General features: G+C 55.2%; 1 protein-coding gene across 1 annotated transcript; it reads right to left on the reverse strand.

Moving 5' to 3' along the window:
• Positions 1-897: 897 nt before the first annotated feature.
• LOC100540809 (heparan sulfate glucosamine 3-O-sulfotransferase 2) lies at positions 898-5,576 on the reverse strand. The gene has a single exon (XM_010719498.3). The coding sequence runs from the start codon at positions 2,267-2,269 to the stop codon at positions 1,421-1,423; it is 849 nt and encodes a 282-aa protein (XP_010717800.1). The 5' UTR covers positions 2,270-5,576; the 3' UTR covers positions 898-1,420.
• Between the last annotated feature and the right edge of the window lie 4,641 nt (positions 5,577-10,217).

Below are 10,217 nucleotides of genomic sequence, written 5' to 3' on the forward strand. Positions count from 1 at the left end.
CCCCCTTGGCCACCGCCTGCCCACAGCTGTCCCTGGGGCCACACTGCTGGGTGCTCCCTGGCTTCTGCAGCTGCTGCTGGGCAATGGTGGGAGAGATGCAGGGAGGGTGCTGTAAGATGGCCATGAATTACCTCCAAGCTGTTCTCATCAGAGTTCTTTGCACAGGAATCAGCCCCAGGAAGGCTCAGGAAGAGCAGTCCGGCACTGGCACACACTGCCCAGGGAGGTGGTGGAGTCACCATCTCCAGAGGTGTTCAAGAACCGTGGAGATGTGCACTGAGGTACACGGCTGGTGGGCATGGTGGGAGGGGCTGGGATTGGGCTTGGTGATCCCAGAGGCCTTTTCCAACCTTAACGTTTCCATGATGCTATCTATGGTTCTATGGGCACGGGGCTGCCTGCAGGCAGGGCAGGCTGCAGCTTGAGCTCTAGCTGGGATTTAGATGCTAGTGGTAAACTGCAACCTTTGACAGAAACGCCTGAGATTTACTGAGAAAATCAATAGATGATTCAAACAGTCCAACACTCAGAAAGGCAGATAACATCTCTCCAGCAAGAGCTGCTGTTGATATGCACGACCAGTGGTGCTTGTTACTGTGACTGCTAATAGCCTGCTGAGATGGAGTGCTGCAGGATGGGACAGGGCCGTGAGTGCACAACCTCAGCACAGATCTGCCCCGTTGTGCCAGGCCATGTCAGTGTCATTCCTGGTGTCGTGACTGGAGCAGCTGAGCCCCACGCCAAGCTCTGCAGGGCCTCCTCCCTCCCTCTCGTGCTGTCCCTGGGTCTCTGCCTGCAGCACCGGCAGCCCAGCGGCACAGCTGGGAGCAGGATGCCAAGGGGCTGCCCCAAACACAGAGGAGGTTGCCCTAAGAAAAGCCCATGCGTAAGGACCGGTGGTAGCCTCTTTTATTTACACAAGGGATCACATGCTGAACAAGGACACTAGTGCCACTAAAGTACCCGTAACAGCAGGATTCTGTGCTTTATTCACAGGACAAAATATTGGTACAACATGTTTCAAAGACGTTTTGATTCAAGCAGATACATCTCACCCTCTTGAGCCACACTGCTCTGCAGGGATAGAAGGCAGTGGGCAGCAGAGCCCTGCCTGCCCTGGGCACATCCTCTGTTCTGGGTGCCCGGGTCCCTTTGGGGTGCTGAGGAGGACATACCCTGGAAGTGGGGCCATCACCACAGCACCAACACATAGGACTACACAGCTGTGCACTGGGATGGCAGCACCTGTGACACTTGTGGGACACTGTGGTCCTGGCCCTGCTCACCCCGCAACAGCCTGGCCCCCTCCTGCCATGCTGCGGCTGCAGGAAGAATGGAGATGTGCAGGTCCTGGCCCTGCCCCCTCCATTGCCCCGTGGAAGACTGCAGCTCATGTCACCGCAGCTCTGCTCCCGGCTGCTCATTCCCACCTGAAGTCCTGCCCGACTGTTTCATAGAACTTGATGTTGTAAGGTCTGTAAAAGTCCCGAAGCTGCTCTATCACCTCGGGGTCTATCTGCACGTGAGTCCTCCCCTTGGATTTGCCCAGGCAGCGCGGTGAGCTGTTGCTCTCTGTTTTCTTCAGGCAAGGAAAGCCTTTTGTCTTGTTGAAGTAGAAGTGCTTGTCAGTGATGACCCGCCGGATGCCCAGGAAGTCCTGCACCTTGGCCATCTCCCCAGCCGGGTCGGTGATCAGCTTCTCCCCACTGACAAAGTGGATCTGAGAGAGGGGGAAGTACTGCAGCCAGCTCTGCAGGTGCACAGCGTACATCCCGATACGGATGGCGTTCCAGGAGGTGTCCACCAGCCCCAGGCTGCGGTTGCGGAAGGACAGCCCCTCGAAGGTGGGGATGTCGGGCTTCTTGGAGAGCGTCTGCGTGTAGTCCGAGATGGCGCGGGTGACGGGGTTGCGCACCACCACGATCAGCTTGGTGTCCCGTGACATGTTGAAAATCCGCCGTGGGGCCTCCTTGGTGACAAAGTAACTGGGGGTCTTCTCCACCGTGATCTGGCTGTCGAGTGTGCGTGGCATCAGGCTCCTGCAAGCAGAGAATGAGGTGGTGAGGAGCAGAACCAGGCTGGCAGGGTGTCCTTTCCCAGCAGGACCGGAGGTTAGGAGGACACAGCTCCCTCCTGTAGTGCTGCAGGGGCTGCCCCAGCCATGTCCTGTCCCAGCTCCTGCGGGGCTGCACCTACCTGGGATGCTCAGCCCCAAGGGCCCAGAGCTATGCAGGACAGAGGGGAGGGCACTGCCCTGGAGAGGTGCCATGCAGTAGCTGTGGCAGCTCCATCTCCACTGGTGCTGAATTCACCAGCTTCGGGGCAATGTGTGAGTTCACCCTGCAACCGTCTGCCCTGACCCCTGCCATGGCATTAACCATGAGAAAATCTCTGTGGAGCCCCCAGTCCATTCATCACATATTCATTGCTACACTGGTTGCCATTCCCAAAAGAAATTACAGTTGCTCCTTCTGGAACTGTTGCAGTTGCCCCTGCCATCACTGCTCTATGGCTCTGCTGGGCACCATCAGTGAGGGCCGAGTGCCAGCCCCAAGTGCAGCCTCACTCCATGGGATCACAGCTGTCCCCACCTATGCCTGGTCCCCAGCAGCCCCACACAGCCCTGGAGCCCATCTCTGGGTGAAGGCAGACCGCAGGGCTGGAAGCGCTGGGGCAGGCAGCCCCGCTTAGCGCTAATTAAATCATTTGCTTTGACGCGTGAACATCCAAATCAAATAAAATCTAATGGGACGGAAAGATTTATAAATTGGCCTTGTACTACCAGAGTCAACCATTAGATCCATTGCAGCAGGAGGGCAGGGTGCCTGCGCTGTGCCAGGAGCTGGCACAAGCCCCCTGGGGCTCAGTGCCACTGTGACAGCACAGGGCATATGGGAGCACTGCCAACAGCAGCACCGCTGGGGATCGAGGAGAGGGGGACCCAAAGTCTGACTGAGGGGTCTGGGACTACACTTGTACTGATGGCATCCTTTTGGTTGGGCTGTGAGCAGAAAAGCCTCTCTTCCACCTTCAGGGCTTTGGAAGGAATGAGGATAAAATGATGCTGGACACAGATGGCTGCAGCACTGCCCAGTGCTCTGGGCATGCACTGGGGAGTGCACCCCAAGGGCCTGCTGTGCTCACAGGCACTTCATGTTTCAATTATGTTTATTGCTCAAAAGCATCTGTTACTTCTTCCACTCTGCAGTGGAAGTTAGTGGCTCGCTGATTACAATTCAGTTGTGAGCTGTAAGGCACAAACAGACGTTGCCTGGGGAGAGCTTTACCGTGAGCTCTGAGATGTGCCTCCAGGAAGGCTTTGCTGGCAACAAACCCTTCATGCTGCAGCCGGGGACCTGGCTGCAGCTGCTCGGCGTGGGGGTCGTGGGCCCCGGGGCTCCTGCAACAGGATAGGCACAGCCATGTGGCTGCACGGGAGTGCAAGGGAACCAGGGCAGCGAGGCACAGGAGGAGCTGGTGCAGCAGTCATCTTAATAGAGTTGGATCTATTGATGTGTGGGCTCGCCCAGCAAAGCCTCAGGACAGGAGCAGTCACAGAAAGCAAACATCAGCAGCCCTGCCTGCAGCCGTTCCACTGGAGAGCACAGGCACTGCTTTATTCATGGGATAACCCTGCATGGCCATGCCTCTTCCTGGTATACTGCAGCATGTGTGGAAAGATGCACCCGCCTGCTGGCTGCAAGCAGAGACCTTCTGGGGGGGAACCTTCAGCCCAGCACCCACCGCAGGGTCCTCGGTGCAATGTCCTCAGCCCCTGGCACTGGGTGTGAGCTGCAGTCAGAAACCCAACAGCAGACGCTGCCCAGAGAGGACTCATCTGGGCACGGTGCTGCTGGCCTTGCAACCCTCACCTGCTCTTCTCCAGTTCTTTTGTTTGAAAGAGAACTAATTCGCTAGCATAAATTAATAGAGATGTTTTACATAGGTACCTGAGCACAGCCGTGGCTTAATTGGACTTTCCTACTGCTCTGCTCCAAACCCCATAAATCCAGATTATGATTCCCATTGTTTAATGACTGTCAGGAAGTGCTAATTTAGTGCCAGGCACCACTGCTGCTATCTCCATATCACAAACAAGTTTCGGTGTAAATCAGTGCAGGACAGCTTTATAAGCGAACTGCCGTTACAATATATTGTTGGAGAATCATAAAACTGCTGTTTCATTAATGGCTCATCTTCAGGCTTGTTAGACTTTCATTACGTGAGCTAATAGGTCCACGTATTTAAAAAATGAAATTACAGGTTCTAATCAATTATGAAAAACACAAAATCTCCGCATAATAAATTACGGAAATGAGACAGGAGTTGTTTTCTTTTTAAATGGACTCCCAGTGTTCGCTGCTCCTGAACAACAGAGACTGCTGAGACAACAAAACCCAGCCCGAATAGATAAATAAATCACCAGCAAAACCGTGCGAGGGGGAGAAATGTCATCCACACATTCATCTTTGTGTTAACGGCGGGATCCCCAGAGCTGCAGGAGCTGGGAAATGCATTGCAAACTTAATTATAGTTGACTTTAAAATGATATTTTTGGACTTCTGCATTCTGAAAGTTATTTGCATACAAATAGCATGTCACATAGTTTTAAGCCCAGGGCTGGCGTGTTCAGGTTTGAAGGCTTTCAGCACCTGCACGGTGCTGTGGGTGCAGTGGGCTCCTTCCTGGGTGCTCCTTAGCCAAAGATGCAGCAGGTTGCAGTGCCGGACCCCAGTGCTGTCAGAGCCAGTGCCAGTGCAGTGACATCCTGGTGACACGGAAGAGCCAGGCTCACTGCAGCACTCGCTCAGGTGTGGGATGTGCAGAGGTGAGACATGAATGCTGCTGGCTCCGGGGCTGCTGCTGGTTGCTCAGGGGTTCACCTGTATGGCCAAACCTGGAGACAGGGTGATGCCACCATTATGACTGCTCACAGCACCCTGGGGCTGTGGCAACCACACTGGAACTGTCCATCTGGCACCGTGTGCACGAGTGCTTTGTCCTGGTGAAGAGAATCCGCGATGCAGCAGAAATGCAGGAGGTTAAAGCTGATGCTGAATGAGCAGCAGGGCATGGACGTGTCTGGGAACGTGGCAGGGCGATCTCCACAATGGTCTCACTGAAGCAGTGTGAGCTGCAGAGCAGCTGTTCCCCTCACCTGCCCCAGTGATCAGCTGTGGGAGCAGGGACACGTCCTGAGGCCGTGGGAGCAGTCGTAGGGTCTCCTTCCAGGAGGCACTGTCTAGTGATGCAGCTCTCTTGCCACTCCCAGTGGCATGCCTTCAGCTTTCTCCTTCATTTGCTTTTAATTGTGCTTGTCAAAAAGGCTGGGAGTGATCACCAGGGGTATCCCACCACCAGGGGTACTGCAGCTCTCCATGCCCTTGGCTTTGGGATGCCAACATCCACTCACCAGTGCCCTACAGTCACCCCAACATTTCTTAGTCCTCCGTGGCACAGTGCTCCCTGCAACACATTCTGCTTGGCTGACAGTGTGGGACAGCTGAGAGCCCCTTCTCCAGGACACAACGGGGCCCTGCACAGCTGCAGACACATGGGGAAGAAGACAGAGCCTCCCCAGCACAGCACAAGGCTGCACTGCCCCATGGTGCCCCACTGCCACTCTGGTTGTCCAGGGTGCAACCCAGGGATGTGCATCAAACCTGCTGGGCATCCCCAGCTCCAGCAAATCCCCTGCTCACTGCACTAATCTGGCTGGAGATACAGCATTAATTCCTCTTGAATTAGAGATTATTTTTATTGTAGTTACTAAATTCTTAAAGCCCTTTAGTACACTGTAGATGAGCATTAATGCTCTGTCCCAACCTGTGAATCAACACCTGCCTGGAAGGAGTTAACTTCTCTCCAGCACCTTTCCCAGACCTGAATTATTAATTCTCTCATAATCTGCCTTTGGGCACCCTGCAGTCCCTACAACACTCCCACATTAAAGAAACATACGCTCCCTTGCTGGCTACGTTGCTTTGATGTTGAACATGCGTGAAACACTCTCCCAGGGATAAATTTGTACAAAAATTCATCAGATGATTGAGATATTGCGGATCAACATGCACGGGGGGAGCATGTGCTCAGTAATCCCGTTATGGCTCTGCCTTCAGCCCGCACAGTGCTGCACGGAGCACTGCCAGCTCCAGGCAAATATTTGCTGCCGCCACTCGCTGTGTGCAGAGGATTTGGCGGGTGAAGTCAGAGCTCTCCTCGGAGGCCACAGACTGATGTGTGCACAATCCTGGACTTCAGCCACTCGTCGGCACGAAACCAAACTGTTTAATTTGGCCAAAAAAAATCCCCCGTGCTGGCTCTGGTGGGAGGGCTGAGTGTGTTCCTGCGTGCAGGCTCCGCACCTGTGGCTGGGATATGCTACTTGGACACAGAGCGAGGTGACCATGGCTTAGAGGATGCAAGTGCCATGCTGTGCCCTGCCACGCCATACCATGCTGTGCCGTGCCAAGCCATCAGTGCTGTGCCACCCCATGCTGTGCCGTACCAGGCATGGCAAGACTGCAAACAGTGTCAGTAGATGAAAGCTCTAGCACAGCTCCACGAAGATTTTAGCAAAACTGGGTCAAGCATGCGAGAAACTGAGGTGTGAGGAAGATAAAAGAAGCTCTCACCAGCGGAGTGACATTGCAGCAGACTTTCAGGACACAGCACTACAGCAGCTGACACCAGAACAGCTGCTGCTCATGCAGGGACATGGCGCTGGGAGCAGCCACAGCCCTGGCCCCAGGTGGGGAATGCGGATGGCAGCACTGTGGGATCTCTGGCAGTAGGGCTTCGTTGCTGCTCAGCCCCGCAGGGTGGGCTCAGCACCATCCCCTAAAGCCGTATGGTTCATGGGATCTGTCCCCACTGGGAAAGTGCTGTGCAGAGCAGAGACCCAGAGAAAGCCCAGCCCAGCCCCAGGCAGCACGGGGTGTTAATGACAGAGCAGCTCCCTTTAATAAATGTTTATGTTCAAAGAACTTACACCAGTGCTCACAGACAGATAATGAGGGACATTTCAATGCATAAAAGCAGTGTGAACACAGTAATTAACTTTGTTGCTGATTCATTTTTAATCATTCAAACGCTCCAGAGATTTGCGGTGTCCTTTAAGTCAACACAATCTTTTCCAAAAGGCACACTGCTGCTGACCGTCACGCACACAGGCACCGTGCAGCTCCCCTCTTCCTGAACATCCCTGCCCCAAATCCCAGAGCTGAGAGCTGCTGGGCTGGGGGAGCTGCAGCTCGTGGGGATCCCTCATGCAGTCACACACAGCACCCGGGGGCTGAGGGCACTGCTCAGCCCTGCAGCACAGCAGCTCCCACGGGCACTGCAGGCTATGTGCAGCCCCTGATAGATGCCAGCAGCGTCCTTCACCTCTCAGATTTGGAGCCCACAGCCGTGCCGGGATCTGAGCAGAATCTCATGCCAAAGAAATGAAGGTTAGAACAAATTGCAGGGCTTACAAACAAGGTCATGGAAGACAGAACGGGAACACGCATCATTAACACTGAAGGCTCAATGCTCTGCAAGGAGGAACCTCCCCGTGCCCTCCCAGCACCCTGACAGGGAAGTTCCCAGGCACTGTGGTCATTACTGGGGTCAGTGCCTTGCCAGCAGTCTCATGCTCTGCTCTGGGGCACTGCAGCCCCTGCGGGGCCCTGCACCCATCCTCCGAGCCAGGGCCCCGTCTGAAGTCAAGGAAACTTCAAAGCATCCTTGAAGCTTGCTGCCTTCCTCTCTTCTTGCTAATTAACTTTAGCAAAATGCACTGTCAGTCAAGCCCACAAAACAGTATGTGTCGTTGGGCAAAACCTAATGGGCTCCCATTTGTGTGAGAGCCAACGTGGCCATTAGCAGAGAGCAATTAGTGAGGCGGAGTGCAGGAGCCGGGGTTTGCAGCTCCCTCCTGCAGGTGCAGGGGAACGTGAGCATTTCCCTCCCACCCAGGGTTCTGCTCCCTGCAGGGAAGATGCATGGTCCATAGCTGGGCAGTGCCCTGGAGTCCCAACTGCCACAAACCTCTACAAGAGAAGTGCTGAGCATCCCATGGGGTCACACAGGAATCCTGGAAAGCTGACCCCAAGCTGCCATTCAAAGTTAACTGCGAATTAAATGACACCGCTTTCTCTGTGTTCTGAAAAATATTGAAGGTTATTGGCACACTGCTGCAGCAGGAAAAGCTCCATATTGAGCATTGAGCCCAGAATTGGTGATGAATCGATCCTCCCCAGTAGCTGGCTGGTTGGTTTCGGTTGTCTTAAAACAGATCTTGCTAAAAATACCTTTCCTGTAGTGTTTCTCTTGCTAATGAAGAGGATGAGAATGGCTGATGGGTATTGGGAACAGCAAGGGTGGGTTTGGTTGGCCGCTAAGGAGGCAGCACCTGTGCAGCATGGGGAGCAGAGGGGTTGAGCACTGGCTCTGCTCACCGAGGACAGCATTCGCCCTTCCATACAGCTCACATCTCCAGTGGGCCCATGGCGTCCCCTCTCTCCCACGGATGACAGCTGCTGGCTGTGCTGGCATCAACCCCTCGCTGGGTGCCAGCGCTGCCCATCCCCTGCTCCCCGCTCTCCTGGCAGGGCGACAGAAGCTCATCGTGCTGAGCGTTAGACCTGCTCCACATTTAATTGCTTCACTTGCAAGGAGTAAAATCAATTCCACACTTTGTACATTAGCAGCCGCTGCGCTTAAGTTTTGGCACATTTGTGAGATAAAAAAAAAAGTAATAAAACCCGGGAAGTGTCATTTAATTGTTTTATCTGAAGTAATTTGGAGACTCCGCTGTCCTGATGTGATCTCTCCATTGATCTAGACACAACTCCAGGCCCCGCAGCACCCAGCCATGCTCTCATCACTACCATGAGTTTCAGTCCTCCGCTGCCAGCGAGGCTCTCAGCCCTGAGCTCCCCCTGCCCCATTGTAACCCACGGGGCCTGCAAGGCCCAGGACAGTGCCACTTCCCAGCCAGATGCAAGGCATACAGAGTTCTCAGAGTGGGCTTGGGGCTCAGCATAAGCCTGCTTCTCACCCACCCACACCAGGGCCCTTCGACCAAACTGCTGCAGCTCCTGTCACTTTCTGCCTGTATCACAGAATCACCCTTCATGGCTTTTAGGCAATCTGCAGTTCCTTTAGGACAGGAAAAAGGCTTCAGAGCTCTCCACCTGCACCCATGTTAGCTCACCAGTCACCTGCCAGCAGATTGCACACAGAGCAGCATACCTCTGGTTACACGGCTCTTCATGATTCTGGCTGCCCGTACCCCCTGACAGCCCTCCTGCTGCAGTGTTAGGGCTGGCTCCCTGGGCAGGAATGCTGGAGGACTAGTCCAGCACCCCAGTAATGCACAGAGTGGCTCTGACCCACTCGCAGTCAGCAAGCAGCATCCTGACGCCACAGGCATGACTCATGTCTGGCCTGCACAGAGACAAACACAGGGATCCCAGAAGGGCCAAGAGCGAGCATCACGTCACACTGCTTCCCAATCCCTTCAGGAGCCGATGAGCACCATTCTGCTCAGGAAAAGAGGAAGAGAGCAGAGCTGGGTGCACAGCCCCACAGCCAGCTGCATTGCTCCCCGCCCATGTGCCAAACAGCCTTCCCTGTTGCACGCTCACAGGCACTGGGTCTGACTAAGCCTCCTCTGCTTCCCGAGGCCGATGCCCCACGAGCACCCAGCCCTGCCTGAGAGCTGCCCAGGGTTCCCGCAGCGCTCACCGCAGCACGCTGAGCAGGAACCAGCCAGCATGCAGCCGGCTGTGGGTCCTCGCTGAGCATCACCAAACAGTCCACAAAAGCCTTTACTTAAATTAAAATCTCATCATCTCCTCCTGGAGATGTACTCGGTGTTCTCTGCGAATTATGAGGGATCGCGGGCACACGCTCATTTATCTGACTCGAGGCACACGGGGCGCAGGAGGACGTTCTGCCCTCTCACAGACACTGAGATAAAAGCTGTCGGCAGAGGGGCTCCGAAGGACGCTGCGCAAAGCACCGGTCCCGGGGCGGTCGTGATTCGGAGACCGCTTCTCAGCGGTGCGTGCATCCCCCGATGAGGCGGAGTCGTGGCACCGCCTGGGCTGCAGCGGAGGAACCTGCCGGGCACGGGCTGTGGCTGCCGCGCCGGGACCTTCCCAGCCGCCTGCGCTCAGCCTCCCCCCGGGGATGCGCGGGAGCTGAAGGGCTTCGCAACCGCTCCGCGC

This window comes from Meleagris gallopavo, chromosome 16 (assembly GCF_000146605.3).
Source record: "Meleagris gallopavo isolate NT-WF06-2002-E0010 breed Aviagen turkey brand Nicholas breeding stock chromosome 16, Turkey_5.1, whole genome shotgun sequence".
NCBI lineage: Eukaryota > Metazoa > Chordata > Aves > Galliformes > Phasianidae > Meleagris > Meleagris gallopavo.